This window comes from Rattus norvegicus, chromosome 1 (genome assembly GCF_036323735.1).
Source record: "Rattus norvegicus strain BN/NHsdMcwi chromosome 1, GRCr8, whole genome shotgun sequence".
Classification (NCBI taxonomy): Eukaryota; Metazoa; Chordata; class Mammalia; order Rodentia; family Muridae; genus Rattus; species Rattus norvegicus.
In genome coordinates, this window is record NC_086019.1 from 94549529 (window position 1) to 94567436 (window position 17908).

At 46.2% G+C, this 17908-nt stretch overlaps 1 protein-coding gene and 1 pseudogene across 2 annotated transcripts in view; one reads left to right on the plus strand and one right to left on the minus strand.

Moving 5' to 3' along the window:
- Positions 1 to 134: 134 nt before the first annotated feature.
- Cox7a1 (cytochrome c oxidase subunit 7A1) overlaps positions 135 to 17908 on the plus strand; it is a 22668-nt gene continuing 4894 nt past the window's right edge. The window contains exons 1-3 of one of the 2 annotated variants that reach the window (XM_063274198.1): positions 135 to 250; positions 17491 to 17628; positions 17723 to 17863. In XM_063274198.1, coding sequence (XP_063130268.1) covers positions 17610 to 17628; positions 17723 to 17863 — 160 coding nt within the window. In that variant the 5' untranslated portion in view covers positions 135 to 250; positions 17491 to 17609. Of the gene's footprint in view, positions 251 to 2896; positions 2965 to 17490; positions 17629 to 17722; positions 17864 to 17908 lie in introns of both variants that reach the window. The other variant, XM_063274204.1, reaches the window with a different exon arrangement.
- Positions 12702 to 16656, minus strand: Rps24-ps2 (ribosomal protein S24, pseudogene 2; annotated as a pseudogene).

Sequence of the window (17908 nt, forward strand, 5' to 3'; positions counted from 1 at the left end):
GGATCCAAATAAGCTCATGCCTGGTGGGATGTTTGGAGTGGGGGCTTCCTCTTTGATACTTCACGGGCGGCGTCTCAAAAATACACTGAGCCCCAGACACCAAGGTGAGAGGACACCATCTTTGTCAATGGCTGATGTGACTGTGGACTACGTTTCCCAGAGTTCATAGCGAGCTGACATTGCACCTCAACTTGGTGAAATCTTTAGCTTTGGCTGACTCGGACGCGCGCGCCTTCTACAGAGACCGAAGGTGAATGGTCTGGTAGTTCTGGGCGGGGACCAGGCGTGTCCCGAATCTTGGGGCTGCGCACGCGGGAGAAGGACCGGGGTGCGGGATTCTAATTGTGGTTTTGATTGTGGTGGTGACTGGTTGTGAATACTTATAAGTGTGCTGTTGTAATCACCTGTCGCCAAGGTGTATATCTGACGGTTGCTGTGCAAACACATGTGATGTTATGTATTCCGGGATCTTGTGATTGTGGAAGTGGTATCCCGTCGTCCTGTAGTGTGTTATACGCCCAATAACCTTTATTTTTGGGGGCTGTGAATACAGTTGTAACTGTGACTGTGTTTGTATCTCTGGGTTAAGTGACCTTGTGTAGTACTGTGTGCTGTGTTCCGTGTCCGTGGCTCTGCGTCGGCACTGCATAGGTATCCTTGTGTTCGTGGAGAGAAGAGGGAGGGAGGGGAAAGGACTTTGTGACAGTGTATAATGCTGTGTGTATGCGGGTGTGGACTATCTTTGCTAATGAGTGAGTGGCTTGCGAGTGAATTTTCAGTTATGGCTGTGGATGATGCAGAGTACTGTGCCTTCTGCGTGCCACCATATGTGATTGTGACTATGTAGGTAGGGCTTTTAGGGATGTTAGGGAAGTGACAGTATCACAATGGCATGCAAACTGACTGGCGTGTATGGAGATATTTACCTGTGACTGTGTCTTCGTGTGTCTCAGTGATGCTAATCACTGTGGTATATAATCCTGTAGAGGGTGTTCGAGAGATGCCTAAGTGGGTAAAGTTCTTGTGGCACAAATCAGTTGCCATAATGTGTTTGTATTCAGTAATCCGAGATCCTACAGAATTCAGAGACAAGAGTTTCCAAAAGCTCTCAGATAATCTAGCCCGGAGTATGTAACAGTGATCAGACCACAAGGTAGAAGTCTAGAACCAACACCCAAGACTCTACACTGCCCTACACATAAGTGGCATTGCACACGCATACCTGAATATGTGCACACACACAAAGATAAAAAATTATTTCTAGGGCTGGAGAGATGGCTCAGTGATTAAGAGGACTGGCTACTCTTCCAGAGGACCAGGTTCAATTTCTAGCACCCACATGGCAGCTTTTCTTTTCTATTTTTCGGAGCTGGGGACCGAACCCAGGGCCTTGCGCTTGGTAGGCAAGCGCTCTACCACTGAGCTAAATCCCCAACCCCCCTGTCTGTAACTCTTGTTCCGGGGGATCGGACTCCCTCACGCAGACATACATGCAGGCAAAACACCAATGCACATAAAATAAAATAAGTTATTAAAAAATTATTTCTAGGGCTGGAGAGATGGCTCAGCAATTAATTTCTAGGGGCTGGAGATATGCCTCAGTGGTTTAGAGCACTGACTGCTCTTCCAGAGGTCATGAGTTCAATTCCCAACAACCACATGGTGGCTCACAACCATCTGTAATGGGATCTGATGCCCTTTTCTGATGTGTCTGATGACAGCTACAGTGTACTCATATGAATAATATAAATAAATTTTTAAAAAGTTATTTCTAAAGAGTGAAGAGTTGCTATGTGGATATTTTCGTGTGACATATCTTGCAGCACCCAAGTGTGTCAATGAGATATGTCTATGACTACTGTTCTGGCCCCAGCAGATGCTGTGAATGGCAGATTGTGACCCTGGACTGTAGTGACATCAGCTTTACAAGGTGACCCTGAGCTTGGACTGAATGTCCAGCCCTCTCTGACCTCCATCCCATGTACATAGGACAGAAGGACAGCTATCCAAAAGTACCCTGATCACTCATGATTTCTTTCTTCTAACCATTTTCAAAGAACGTGATGCTGAGCTGAGACTATAGCTCAGTGGTTAGCTATTGAGCATCTCCAAAGCCAAGTTCAAAAAACATCAGGTTTTAGTCTCCTTTCCCTGAACCCCTGCCCCCCTTTTTGGAGGGTTTTTCATGACACGGTGTCTTCGTGTTTTTCTGCTGTGAACAGACACCATGACCAATACAACTCTTATAAGGACACCATTTAATTGGGGCTGGCTTACAGGTTCAGAGGTTCAGTCCATTATCATCAAGGTGGGAGCATGGCAGCATCCAGGCAGGCACAGTGCAGGAGGAGCTGAGAGTTCTACATCTTCATCTGAAGGCTGCTAGGAGAAGACTGACTTCCAGGCAGCTAGGATGAGGGTCTTAAAGCCCACACCCACAGCACAGCGACACACCTACTCCAACAAGGCCACACCTCCAAATGTCACTCCCTGGGCTCAACATATTCAAACCACCACACTGGATCTCTCTGTGTAGCCCTGGCTGTCATGGAACTAGCTCTGTAGACCAGGCTGGCCTCGACCTGACAGAACTAACTGCCTCTGTGTGCGTGTGCGTGAATGCCTGCGTGTGTGTGTGTGTCTATCTTTGAGCCTCTGTAATAAAGTCCTAGCGTTCCCTCTGTTACTGAAGATCATTATTTATTCCATGGATTTCCGTCTGGACCCATTTCCACCTGTATCTCTTGTTCTTTCATTTTCTTTGCATGGGGATTGGGATAGGGGAGGCGAGCACAGGACTCCTGCTGTTTTGCAGGCCTCAGCCTTCAGAGCTCTGGGCCTGAACTTGTCTGTCAGAGTATGGGGGGCTTTACTCCTCTGTGTTCTCCCTTCTCAGGACTCTTCATGTATCCGGAAGGAGAAATCAGAGTAGGTCAGGTTGTCCTGAATGCCATGGTCCTTCAGGTAGGTTGAAAGTTTCGTTTATGTGTTTGTTTGTTTGTTTTGGCTTTTGAGACAGGGTTTCTCTGTGTAGAGACTGCTATCCTGGAACTCACAGAGATCCACCTGCCTCTGCCTCCCAAGTGTTGGGATTAGAGGGGTGGTGCACCACTGCCTGGACTTTGTTTACAGCTAGTTAGTTAGTTAGTTAGTTAGTTAGTTAGTTAGTAAGTTAGTGGTGGTGTGTTATGCAAGCTGCTGTACTGTGTGGAGGTCGGAGAACCATAGTAGGAGTCAGCTCTCTCCTTACATCATGCGGGCTCCAGGATCAGATTTTGCAGCAGGTGCCTTACCTGCCCAGCCATCCCCTCAGCCCTGTAATTCCTTCTAACCCTTCAGAACATAGGAACACCTGTGTTCTTCATGTCAAAATGCCTGCTCCCGGGGAGCAAGTGATGGGGCCCCACCTCCCTCAGTAGCTCCTTCTTCTTGGCACCATATACAGTGCTCTCACAGAGGAGCAGAGGAAAGGAATACCTTCTCTTGAAAAAGATGGTAGCTTACTAATAACCATTATTGGGACTGAAGAGGAGATGGTCTTTTCCAGTGACTTTCCTATACTGATATATGTCACTCCCTCTTGTTTTGTTTTGTTTTGTTTTGTTTTGTTTTGTTTAAAAGGAGCCTATTTCATGGTGCTGGAGAGATGACTCCATGCTTGAGAACTGGTTGCACTTCCAGAGGATCTGGATTCATTTCCCACACCCACATGTTGGCTTGCAACCATCTAACTGCAGGTCCAGGGGATCAGAAGCCCTGTTCTGACTTCCTTAGGTATCAGGTCCACACATGGTGCACAGACATACATGCAGATCACCCAGACACATAAACTACAACCCATATTTCATGCCATTGGAAACTGGATAGAAAACATGTCCGTCACACATATAAAACCATGTCTCCCATAAGCTGGTTGTCATGCACACTCCATTGATCCCAGCACTTGGAAGGCAGAAGCAGGCAGATCTCCGAGTTCATTCAAGGCCAGCCTGGTCTATAGAGTTCCAGCACAGCCAGGGCTTCACAGGGAAACCCTGTCTCGAAATACCCCTCCCTCCCCACACAGAAACCAAACCAACAAACAAAACCCCACATGTCTACCACATGCATATGGATGAAAAAATAAACATCAATGTATCCGTTACCCAAATGTGTCGTCCAAACGTCCTTATGAGTGGAGCGACTGCTTTTCATTTGCATGCAGGCTTTGATACCTTTTTTTGGGGGGGAGGGTGTTGTTTTAAGATTGGTAACTGAGGCTGCTCACAAAACCAGCTTGTTTGTAACGAAAGATGACTTTGAACTCCTGAGCCTCTGGCCTACACCCTACTCTGCCGAGTACTAGGATAATAGGCCTACTTCACCACACCTGGTCATGGTCTCGATAATTTATGAGACCCTGCTCAGCTAGATCTTGTTTATTTTCCAGTCTGAATGAGAGACAGGAGAGTCCTGCTCCTCAGAAGAGGATATTGACCGATCTCGACTCATGTACTCTGTGACACGGACTGAAAACTATAGTGTCCCACATCCCATAGTGCTTTTCTTCACCTCCACATCTTTTTTTAGCACACTTTTTAAAATTTATTTTATGTATGTGAGTACACTGTTGCTGTCTTCAGACACACCAGAAGAGGGCATCGGATCCCATTGCAGATGGTTGTGAGCCACCATGTGGTTGCTGGGAATTGAACTCAGGATCTCTGGAAGAGCAGTCAGTGCTCTTAACCACTGAGCCATCTCTCCAGCCCCCTCACCTCCACATCTTGAAGTCATTTTCCTGAATGGATTGGCTTGGGGAAACCTGAACCTTTCATCAGTTATAGTCTCAATGGAGATGCAACAACTGGCCCACCTCCAGAGGCAGAGGCAGGAGGATCTCTGTGTCTACATAGTGAGTTCTGGGTCAGTCAGAGTAACACAGTATAACCCTATCTCAAAGAAAAAAGAAAGAAAAGGAAGGAGACACATATTGTTTGTTTGTTTTGTTGGGTTTTTGTTTTTTGTTTTTTGTTTTTTCCCGGAGCTGAGGACCGAACCCAGGGCCTTGCTGAGCTAAATCCCCAACCCCTGTTGGGTTTTTTTAAAGATTTATTTGTTTATTTTATTTCTATGAGCACACTGTCTCTGTCATCAGACACACCAGAAGAAGGAATCAGACCCCACCATGTATTCCTAGGAATTGAACTCAGGACCTCTGGAAGAGCAGTCAGTGCTCCTAACTGCTAAGCCATTGCTCCAGCCCGAGACACATTTTTATCATCCCTTACTCTTAGTTTTTGGGAGATAGAGGCAGGAGGACCAAGAGTACAAGGTCATTCTCAGCTGTAGAATGTGAAATAGGCCTGAGCTCCTAAGACCCTGTCTCAAAAAGCAACAACAAAAGGAAAATAAAAGCATATAACTCGGTTGGGGATTTGGCTCAGTGGTAGACCGCTTGCTTAGCAAGCACAAGGGTTCGGTCCCCAGCTCCGGAAAAAAAGAAAAAGAAAAAAAAAAAAAGCATATAACCCGTTAGGTACTAAAGACGTCGAGTGCTGTGGATGCGGAATTAGGTTGTAGATGAAAGAGGGAAGAGAGGACTGGTGTAGTGGGGCTTGCCTAGCATGTGTGAGGTACCAGCTTGGGTCGCCAGCACTCAAAAAGAAAGAGAATGGGAAAGAACAGATCCAAACAGGAGATTAATCTCATGATTATGCAAGCAGAGTGCTAGGCCACTGGCATTATTACACTCCTTTCTTTTTTTTGTTGTTTTGTTTCACAAGATACAGTTTCTCTGTGCAGCCCTGACTATCCTAGAACCCACTCCGTAGACCAGGCTGATCACAGAGATCTGACTGCCTCTGCCTCCCTAGTGCTGGGATCAAAGGCGTGTGCCACTGTGCCCAGCCACTATGTACATTCAAGCATTTTACAAGATTGTTTTTTTATGTGTACATGTATACAGGGGCTTTTGGAGGTCAGAAGAGGGCATCTGATACCCTGGAGCTGGAGTTACATGTGGTCCTGAACTGCCAATAGGGGTGCTGGGAACCAAACTTGGATCTTCTGGAAGACCAGCAAGTGCTCTTAACTAACCACTGAACCATCTCTCCAGACTGCTACTTTCACATATTTAGGAAATTGTCAGTTAAAAAAAAGAATGAGGGGTTGGGGATTTAGCTCAGTGGTAGAGCGCTTGCCTAGGAAGCGCAAGGCCCTGGGTTCGGTCCCCAGCTCCGGAAAAAAAAAAAAAGAACCACAAAAAAAAAAAAAAAGAATGAAAGAAAGAAAGGAAGTAAGAGAATCAGACATGATGACACACATCTTCAATCCCAGAACTCAAGGAGAGAGGCAGGCAGATCTCTGTGAGTTCAAGTCCAGCCTGGTCTAAGGAGTGAGCCCCACTGTACAGCCCAGTACAGTGAGACCCTGTGTAGAAAACTACAGAAAAGAAACAATTGATTCACTAATACTGTGTAAGCGCATTGTTTCAGCGAACAGTGGCCTTCGGGGATGTGGCTGTAGAGCTCTCTGAGAAAGAGTGGAAGTTCATGGAGCCTGCCCAGAGGGACTTGTACAGAAATATGACTTTAGAGAATTTCAGTCATCTGGCTCACTAGGTAAGGCCTGTAGCACCCAGGGCCACATAGGAAATGGGACGCCCTGGGGCCAAAGCAAATGAAAGTTTGCTGAGCTATCTGTCCCTTGTAAGATGAAGGCAGGCTGGTCCACCACAGGCCTTGCCAGACATATGCAATTAATATTAATAATAATAAGCATTGTTTTGATTCCTTGGTGTTGGAGGTGATGGCATAGGTGCACTACTGAATGCGTCTTGAGGTGAGGGGACATCTTTCGGGATTTGGTTCTCTCTTTGCACCATGTGGATCCTGGGAATCAAACAGGTTGTCAGGCTTGGCAGTGCTTTACCCTGCTCCGCTGTCCTACCAGCCCCAGAGTTTGAATTTCATTTTAATCTTCGTTTTTGGACTTGTTTGTTTTGAGACAGGGTCTCTATATATAGCCCTGGCTGTCATGGAACTCACTCTGTAGACCAGGCTGGCCTCAAACTCACAGAGATCCACCTGCCTCTGCCTCCCTCCCCAGTGCTGTGATTAAAGACATGTGCCACCATGACTGGCCAGAGTTTGAAATTTAATGTTTGTTGTTGTTTCGCCTGTATGGTGTGTCTTTTTTTTTTTTTTCTTTTTTTCGGAGCTGGGGACCAAACCCAGGGACTGAGCTAAATCCCCAACCCCATGGTGTGTCTTTATGAGGCTGTTGGATCTCCTGCAGCTGGAGTTACTGTTGTGAGCTGCCATGTGGGTGCTGGGAATTGAACCTGGGTACTCTGGAATAGCAGCCAGTGCTTTAAATCACGGAGGAGCCATCTCTCTAGTCCCAGGAGTTTGGCATTTAAACATTCTGTTCATGCTTCATTTCTTTTCCCATAAACAGGACTTGTCATTTCTTTTTTTTTTTTTTTTTTTGTTCTTTTTTTCGGAGCTGGGGACCGAACCCAGGGCCTTGCGCTTCCTAGGTAAGCGCTCTACCACTGAGCTAAATCCCCAGCCCCAGGACTTGTCATTTCTAAGCCTGATGTCATCTTCTTACTGGAGCAAGGGAGAGAGCCATAGATGGTTACAAATTATATGACAGGTTCTTGGCACTCAGGTAAGTAAGACCTGGTCTTGTTGGGTCTAACAGGATAGTGTGGTAACTACAGCTCACAGCTGTAACCTGAGTGCTTGTCAGGAAGCCCTCAAAGCCTGCTGCAGAATAAAGGCCCGAGTTAAGGAGAAGAGCAAGGACTCTGTCAGCACTGGCCAAGCACACAAAATAAAAATAAGTCAAAACATTCTGTATTAGATGGTATTTCTTCCACTGCCTTCTATCTTCTGAATCGGGCAGCTATAATTTTGGAAAATATTCCATGCACATTTATTGTTTTATTTTACTTTAAGTGTGTGGGTGTTTTGCCTACATGTGTGTCTGCACCATATATACATGTGTGGCTCCTCAAGGAGGCAAGAAGAGAGCATCTGATCCCTTGGAACTGGAGTTGCACATGGTTGAGCTACCACATGGGTACCAGGAACTGAACCCGGGTCCTTTGGAAGAGCAGCCAGTGCTCCTAACCAGTGAGCCACCTCTCCAACCCCTCCTCTTTCCCACCCCCCACCTCCAGGATGTATGCATTTATTCACAAAGGTTGCTTATATACGGATGTAAGAACACAGTCCATGAGAATAAGAAAAACTGGGGGCTGGAGAGTGGCTCAGTGGTAAAGAGCACTGGCTGCTCTTCCAGAGGTCCGGAGTTCAAATCCCAGCAACCACATGGTGGCTCACAAGAGAAGGCTGCTTCCGGTGTTTTCCCCTTTGTGTCTAAAACCCCTTCCTCCTCAAGAGTCAGCCTCCACTGTTCCATGTGTCCCGACAACATCATTGATCCTTGTTTTGCTGGTACAACCCAGGAAAGTCTCCACCTCCAGTCTCAGGGCACAGTGCTTCTCAGTGCCTTCTCAAGCTCAGACAGAACTTATGCCAAGAGCCAGTAGTAGTGTGGACAGCAGGCAGCCCCAGCTCATACCTCTTCTTCTTCTCGTAGTAGTTTCCGTTGGTCCCCAGTGTCTTGTGCCAGTTGTCCCAAAAGATGCCCATCATGTGTTGCTACCTATAAAGAACTTTATTTGGGGCTGGAGAGATGGTTCAGCGGTTAAGAATACTGACTGCTCTTCCAGAGGTCCTGAGTTCAATTCCCAGCAACCACATGGTGGCTCACCACCATCTGTAATGAGATCTGATGCCCTCTTCTGGTGTCTGAAGACAGCGAAAACAATGAAATCATATACTAAAGAGAGAGAGAGAGAGCTTTATTTGTTTGGTTTGGTTTTGTAGTTTGGTTTTTTTGTTTGTTTGTTTAGTTTTTTTGGGGGGGATTGTTTGTTTGGTTTTTGGTTTTTTGAGACAGGGTTTTTCTGTGTTGCCCTGGCTGTCCTGGAACTTGCTGTGTAGACCAGGAACTCAGAGATTCTCCTGCCTCTGGCTCTTGAGTGCTGGGATTAAAGGTGTCGTACTCCAACCAGCTCTTACACAATTTTACAGTTAGTATGTCTGTTCCCTCATCACCCTCATTTCCAGCTGTTCCTGCTTTGCTTCTAAACACACACACACACACACACACACACACACACACACACACACACACACATATACACACACATACACACACCAGGAGGACACTTGGACATTTGTATTAATAATTCGTTTTCTGGGTAACTGATCAATTTCAAGATTGAGAACCTCAGGCTTCATTCTTTTGGTTTTTTTGGGTTTTTTTTTTTTGTTTGTTTTTTGCCAATTATAGCATCATGGGCACTTCTACCAAATTTGTGCTTTCTGGAAATTGCTCAGTATTTGAGACATCTTTTTTTTTTTTTTTTTTTTTTTAAGATTTTATAAGTACACTGTGGCTATCTTCAGACACACCAGAAGAGGGCATCGGATCCCATTACAGACGGTTGTGAGCTACCATGTGGTTGCTGGGAATTGAACTCAGGACCTCTGGAAGAGCAGTCAGTGCTCTTAACCGCTGAGTCATCTCTCCAGCCCCCTCGTCTCGTCTGTTATCAGAAAACACAATACCAGGAGAAAGACCCATTATTGCGGAAACGCCTTTTTCCTCCCACTGGTTACTAAGCAGCATCGAACCTGTGCTGAAAGTAACTTGATATGAATGTAGGAAAGGCCTTTATTATATGTCAAAATACGTTCAGTTTCTGAGAATCCCGCATGGGTGGTGATCCTGATTAAAACATTGGTTCGGTGTGTTTCGAGGGATGAGTGTGCCTTTGGGTGGGCGTGGCTTAAAACTGATTTCGTTCTTGAAAGATAAAAGTTTTTTGTTTTTGTTTTTGTTTTTGTTTTTGTTTTTTTTTGGTTCTTTTTTTCGGAGCTGGGGACCAAACCCAGGGCCTTGCGCTTCCTAGGTAAGCGCTCTACCACTGAGCTAAATCCCCAGCCCCGAAAGATAAAAGTTTTAAAGTTGCCCCCCTAGACACAAAGTTTAGAGCAGAAAAAAAAAGAAACAAAAAAAACAAACAAACAGGTTAGGCCCCAGAATTGTATGTTCCAAGAAGCCTCTCCTAGGGCTATAGAATGGATAATTACATTGGCCAGCTCAACAGATTTCTCCCAGAAACTAGCTGACCATAAATCTTAGAGAACAATCTTGAGAAGCAGGAAACAACTTCTCCTAGGAACTAGCGGACCATGAAGTTAAACAATCTGAGAAGTAGGAGACAGCTTCTCCTAGGAAACAATCTTGGGGGACAGAGTTCTTCCTTGTGATTTTTCACTGTTATTCTATGACGCCATCCCTGCCCCCTCGGGTTGCGGTTTCTCCCTTTATTTATTTATTTATTTATTTATTTATTTATTTATTTATTTATTTTTTGAGCTGGGGACCGAACCCAGGGCTTTGCGCTTCCTAGGTAAGCGCTCTACCACTGAGCTAAATCCCCAGCCCCGGTTTCTCCCTTTAAATACCTCTTCTCCCAGCCTCTCGGGGTCGAACTCCACTGCCCCTGCATGGGATACGAGTCTCGACCCCAGTGCACTGGTTGCTCTCGATAAACCTCATGTGATTATAACAAGGACGGTCTTGTGTGAGTTCTTGGGGGGTCGCGTCATCCCGAGACTTGAGTGAGGGTCTCCCCACTCCGGGGGTCTTTCAGTTCTCAACCCCATCTGGTTACTGATGTCACAGAACATATTGTGCAATTTTGTCCTTCTTCGTCCTCTACTTCTTTTTACTCGTTGGTTGGTATTTATTTTGTTTTTAAGGGACAATCTCATGTAACCTCAGCTGGTCTCAAAATTGTAGCTGAAGATGACTTCGAACTCCTGATCCTCCTGCCTGAGCCTCCCAAATTCTGGAATTACAGGCTCGCATGACCACACCCAGCAAACGTCTTAGGTTTTTCATTTTGTTTCATTTAGTTTTGGGGGTTGGGGCTTTGTTAGAAGAAACTGTCCTAACTTGTAGAAAACCTCCAAGTTATAATTTAGCATGCATCTCTCTCTGTGGCATTTCCTGCAGTCAGTAGTGAAGAGTTAGAGATCAGTGGTCGCACAGGTCCCTTAGTCCTAGCACTCTGGAGGCAGAAGCAAGTGGTCCAGACCAGCCAAGGCGAGACCCTGCCTCAGAAGGGGAGGGGCGCCCATTAAGAGCTCTTGTTGCTTCTTACAGAAGACCCGAGTTTGGTTTCCAGCCTTGTGGCTCACAACCATTCATAACTCCAGTTTCAGGGGATCCAGGACCCACTTCTGGCCTCTGCAGGCACCAGCATGTACATGGTGCACATAAATTTTATAGGGTTTCCTTTTTCAAAAAAATTAAATCCAAAATGAATATGGAAGGTACTTTCTGCTTACTGTGGGAGTTGGGAAAGGGAACAAGTCAGATTCTGCTGCAGCCCAGGCTGGCGTTAGAGTTCCTCCACAGCCAAGGATAAAGTTGAACTAGTCCTCCTGACTCCAGCTCCCAAGTGCCACAGTTTTAAATATTTACTTATAAGGCCAAAACTCAGGGACTCAGAGAGAGAGAGAGAGGAGGGATGCATAGGGGGGATGGGGACTGGAGCTCTGTGCTCTCAGATCTGCCAGGCCCCTTTTTGTTTTTCAACACCGCAGGTTCTCTATGTAACCCTGTCTGTCCTGGCACTCACTCTGTAGACCAGGCTGGCCTCGAACTCAAGGATCTGCCTGCCTCTGCCTCCTGAGTGCTAGGATTGAAGTCACGTACCACTGCCCAGGCATCATCTTCTTCCTAATCCTTTAATAAAGTCACAGTCCTGGAGCCTGCCGAAGGGCAATTTAACTACAAATTGAGGTGTTTAATTATTGATAATAAGTGATTCCATCATCTCCAAATAGCCCCCCACCCCTTCCCTAAAGGCCCAAGGATGTTGAGAGCTGGATGTCAATTCTTTCTTTAGCCTATTTGGAGGCCACCACGTTAGCACATAAGTGACAGTGTCAATCATTCTAATGTTTCAAAGAATTTCAGGAGCTGCAAACTAGAACTGGAGTCAAGACCAGAGATGTATTTTCTGTTATGCAACTGGTACCTTCATTCAAACAGAAATACTAATGGGTTTTGTTTTGTGGCAGAGTTCCTCTATATAGCCTCGGCTACCCTAGAACTCAAAATTATCCAGCCTCAGTCTCCCACAAGGTTTATAGGTGTGAACTTATGGCATACCTTAAAGCACTGTGGGGCCGTTTGCTTTCCAACGTTGATTTTTTTTTCGGAGCTGGGGACCGAACCCAGGGCCTTGCGCTTGCTAGGCAAGCACTCTACCACTGAGCTAAATCCCCAACCCCTCCAACGTTGACTTTTAAAATGACGATTGTAAGCCTGGTTTTGTGGTACTTGCCTCAGATTGTAATAGCCAGCAGAGTGAAGTGTGAGGATCCCAAGTTCCAGAAAGGCCTGAATTATGTGGCAAGACCCTGTCTGGGGAACAAAGAGGGGTGTGTGGCAGAATGAGATTCAAAAGTAAGTCCTAGGGGTTGGGGATTTAGCTCAGTGGTAGAGCGCTTGCCTAGCAAGCACAAGGCCCTGGGTTCGGTCCTCAGCTCCGGAAAAAAAAAGAAAAAAAGAAGAGGAAAAAAAAAAAAAAGTCAATCCTAAATTGTCAGAGACATGGAAGGAGTCAGGTTGGAAAGGCAGTTGAACGTTGTCGCCACAAGATGGCAGCACAGTGCTACCAAACAGGTTTCGCAATCGGGGACACTCTAGCCAGCCAGTTCCTTTTAGTTTATTTATCCTCTCAGAAATCTGCATGTCACAGCAGAACATCAGGTCACCGCAGAGCTACTCCTTTGTCTTTTTGCCAGCACCAGCATTGGCCTTCGCAGTCCCGCTGACCGTCTTCATTCTGTTCTTGCGTTCCTTTCTCTGTTTGCGGGAGGTCTTTTCCTTCTCACAAAAGCCATGTCTTGCAAGTCTGTGTTGAGGCTCATTCTTCTTTGCATCATCTAAAGAACCATAGATCACGCTGAAGCCGGTTGTCTTGCCACCACCGACCGAAGTGGGTTCTGAATCCAAATACAAAGACGATATCTGGTGTACATCTTGGCCAGCTTTCCCCCGAATTTCTATCTTTGGTACTATTGCCTTTCCAGGATGAAGGACATCAGTGACCATCTGTTTCCTCTGAACTTCCTGGTCCGGATGGTTACCGTGTCATTCGTGATGGCTACGGTGCCGGAGCTGTAGAGGAGGAAAAGGGCGCCAGCCAGTTCCTACGCCTGCCTTCCACCACAAGCAACTTTCCGTTCCTTTGCTTGCTGTTTTGTTTTGCTTTGTTTGGGGCAGGGCATCAATATGCAGCCCTGGCTGTCCTGGAAGTCACTCTGTGGACTAGGTAGACTCCTTAGGCTCACAGAGATCTGTCTGCCTCTGCGTCCTGAGTCCTGGAATGAGAGCCATGCACTACCACTCCAGGGGCTTGCTTGCTTTTTTAATAAAAGAGCTCACATAATGGCCTTGAACTCCACAGTAACCAAGGTTAGCCTTGTACTCCTAATTTTTCTTGTCTCTATATCCTAAATCCTGGGATTATAGGTATGGGCTGCCATGCGGGGAGTGGGGAAGTAGGAGGGGGGTTGCATACAAACCTGCACAGGGCTCCGTGTATGTGGAGGCCAAAAGCTGATGACAGGGTGTCTCAGTCAGAGTTTCAATTCCTGCACAAACACCATGACCAAGAAGCAAGTTGGGGAAGAAAGGATTTATTCAGCTTACACTTCCTCATTGCTGTTCATCACCGAAGGAAGTCAGGACTGGAACTCAAGCAGGCCAGGAAGCAGGAGCTGATGCAGAGGCCATGGAGAGATGTTGCTTACTGGCTTGCTTCCCCAGGCTTGCTCAGTTTGCTTTCTTACAGAACCCAAGACCACCAGCCTGGGGACAGCACCACCCACAATGGGCTGGACCCTCCCCTCTTGATCACTAATTGAGAAAATGCCTTACAGCTGGGTCTCATGAAGACATTTCCACAACTGAGGCTCCTTTTTCTGTGATAACTCCAGCTTGTGTCAACTTGACACACAAAACCAGCCAGGACACAGGATCTTTCTTGGTTACTATTTATTTAGTGAGGCTCTCTAAATGCAGGGCTCTTCGATTCCAGAGAGTGTAGCTGGACAGCAGTTAAGATTGTAGTATCACGGGCTGGAGAGATGGCTCAGAGGTTAAGAGCACCCGACTGCTCTTCCAGAGGTCCTGAGTTCAATTCCCAGCAACCACATGGTGGCTCACAACCATCTGTAAAGAGATCCGATGCCCTCTTCTGGTGTATCTGAAGACAGTTACAGTGTACTTATATATAATAAATAAATAAATCTTTAAAAAAAAAAAGATTGTAGTATCATATTATCCCAATGGCCAGGCAGCCTAGTTAGTGGCACATGGTGGATTACTTAAAGGAAAGACTGCTGGCCTGTGATCTACTTTGAAATACAACTAGAAATAACAGGGACTGGTGGGTGGGCAGAGCAGAGATGATAAATCATGTGTAGGGAAGCGAGTGATTGCTGAGAACCTTTACTTTTTTTTTTTTCTTTTGTTCTTTTTTTTGGAGCTGGTGACCGAACCCAGGGCCTTGCGCTTCCTAGGCAAGCGCTCTACCACTGAGCTAAATCCCCAACCCCGAACCTTTACTTTTTATGTGTTATTGAAATTTTTCATGATAAAATATTGAGAAGCCAACCACTGGTCAAATTTACAGTTGTTTTAAAAGTATTTTTTTTAAATATTTCATTTCAAGGTCCGCATAGAAAGCTAAGTGTGGTGGCTTTAATCTCAGCACTTGGGAGGCAGAGGCAGCTGTGAGTCTGAGGCCAGCCTGGTCCACAGAGCAAGTTTCAGACCAGGCAGGGATACATTATGAGTCTCTGTCTCTAATTAATTAATTAGTTAATTATAGTAAATTATGGTGGTGGAAGCATGGGGGTGAGGGGAGGTTGAGGGGAGGGCTCGGGTGGTTAAGCAGTTGGATAAGGAACTCAAGGCCATCCTTAGTTACATAGCAAGCTTGAGGCTGGCCTGGGCCACTTGAAAGCCTGTCTCAGGTTGTGCATGGTAGCATGCATCTCCCTGAGTTCAAGGCCAGCCTGATCTACAGATCAAGTTCCAGGAGGGCCAGATCTTTACAGAGAAACCCTGTCTCAAAAAAAAAAAAAAAAAAAAACAAAAGAAAGAAAGAGAGAGAGAGAGAGAAGAGAAGAGACGAGAAGAGAAGAGAAGAGAAAGACTTTGCCTCAAAAAGCAATTAGGCTAAGGAGATGGCTTCATGGTTGAGAATACTGGCTGCTCTTGCAAGGGACCTGGGTTCAGTTCCCAGCACCTACACTGGGCATTAATAATCACATTAATTCCAGATCCAGGGGTTCTGTCACCCCTTCTGGAGTCCAAAGGCACCCAATTACATGTGCACATACACACACACAGTGACCCATAAATAATAATGTAAATTTTTGAAAACCCTTCACATAGGATCTAGAGGGATAGCTCAGTGGTTAAGAGTACTGGCTGCTCTTTCAGAGGTTCTGAGTTTAATTCCCAGAACTACATGGTGGCTCACAATCATCTCTAACCGTAGTCTCACGGGATTCAATGCCCTTTCCTGGTATGAAAACACTTACAGACAAAACACCCATGTGAGAAGAAGAAGAAGAAGAAGAAGAAGAAGAAGAGGAAGAAGAAGAAGAAGAAGAAGAAGAAGAAGAAGAAGAAGAAGAAGAAGAAGAAGAAGAAGAAGAAGAAGAAGAAGAAGAAGAAGAAGAAGAAGAAGAAGCAGCAGCAGCAGAGGGCAGTGGAGGTGCACACCTATGATCCCAGCACTCAGGAGGCAAAGGCAGGCAGATCTCTGTGAGGTCTGCAGGATGAGTTCCAGGACAGCCAGGACTGTACAGAGAAACCCTGTATCAAAAAAAAAAAAAAAATTACAGTTGGGACTAAAGATATGACTCAGGTTAAGAACACTGGCTACGGGGGTTGGGGATTTAGCTCAGTGGTAGAGCGCTTGCCTAGGAAGCGCAAGGCCCTGGGTTCGGTCCCCAGCTCCGGGGGGGGGTGGGGGGGGGAACACTGGCTACTCTTGCAGAAGAGCTCTGACACCTCTTCTGGCTTCTATGACACAAGGCAGGCATGGTGCACCTACATGCAGGTAAAACACCCTTACACATAAAGCACCAAAACTGTACACATCATCATTGAGAATGGCTAATAGGCGTTCTCTCACATTTTTCGGTTTTTAGCTTTATTCGTACAGACTTTTTGTTTGTTTGTTTGTTTGTTTGCATGCCTGTTGGCAAGGAGCTGAGGGCAGCCATGGGAGAAAGGAGGAACTTCACATTTAGTACACCTTGCAGGCCTATGGAGCCCACAGGTGCCTCAAATGTGAAATTCTCCTATCTAGGCCTGAGTTCAGAATTAGAAGCAGAAGCCACGGGTTGCTTTTCTGATGGTTCCCACTTCGGACTAGGGACTTTATCCAGGGCTTTGCATAAGCTAAGCAAGAGATCGACACCTCCCCCCCCCCCCCCAGCCCCGGCCTTGTCCCCTAGGCAGCAGGGCCTACCGTCTGCCACTAAGCTGCATCCTTGTTCTTCAGTGCTTAATGTTTTACGTAGGCAAGGATGGGTGTCTGTGTGTGTGTGTGTGTGTGTGTGTGTGTGTATGAGTGTGTGTGTGTATGAGTGTATGTGTGTGTGTATGTGTATGTGTGTAGGCACATATTTGTGTTGTTCATATGGTGTAATATGTGTGACTGCACATAGATGTAACTTCATTTTTTCAAAACCTATTTTTTTTAAGATTTATTTATTTTATCTATATGTTACTACACTGTAGTTCTCTTCAGACACTTCAGAAGAGAGCATCCCATTACAGATGGTTGTGAGCCACCATGCGGTTGCTGGGAATTGAACTCAGGACCTCTGAAAGAGCAGTCAGTGCTCTTTTTTTTTTTTTTTTTTTTTAAAGATTTATTTATTATATAGAAGTACACTTAGCTGTCTTCAGACACCAGAAGAGGGCATCAGATCTCCTTACAGATGGTTATGAGCCACCATGTGGTTGCTGGGACTTGAACTCAGGATCTCTGGAAGAGCAGTCAGTGCTCTTAACTGCTGAGCCATCTCTCCAGCCCCCAGTCAGTGCTCTTAACCGCTGAGCCATCTCTCCAGCCCAAAATACTTGAGTATTTCCTTTTTTTTTTTTTTTTTCCCGGAGCTGGGGACCGGAGCTAAATCCCCAACCCCTCAAAACCTATTTTTAATGATGGTTCTCAAGCGCTTTAACCTCCCTCTTAGCCAACACCCACCAGAGGTAGTGGAAAAGAAAGGAGACGGGGAGGGGGTGTGCGCGGGGGGGGGGGGGAAGTGGACCTGTTTAGAAATGGTTCTTTGGAGCAGCTCCCCTCTGTGTTGTCAGGAAATCGGCAGTTCCGTTCACAGGTCAGCAGCAGCAGCTCCATCCCCTTGCAAACGGAGTCCAGTGAAGTAGAGTGGGATAGCAGACACAAGTCAGCAGTGAAGGGAAGATCAGTGAAGATGAGAGACCAACAAGCAAGTAAGCCAAGCCTAGCTTTGCTCCCATCACTATCCGGCAAGTCCTATTTATATCCCTCCAAACATCAGTGTCCTCCGCGTGTGTCTTCCCTCAGTATGTGTGTCTGTCTCAGCGGACATCACTCTACCAATCAGCCGGAGTCCACAGGAGTGGCAGGAAGCCGCGGCACACCACCGGAAGTGTTTGGTGTGTTTCTCTCTATGGAGTCGCAACAAATTGAGCTCAACTACGCAATGTAAGGCAAACCGATACACGTGTGTCTTAGCAAAGAATCCTTCAT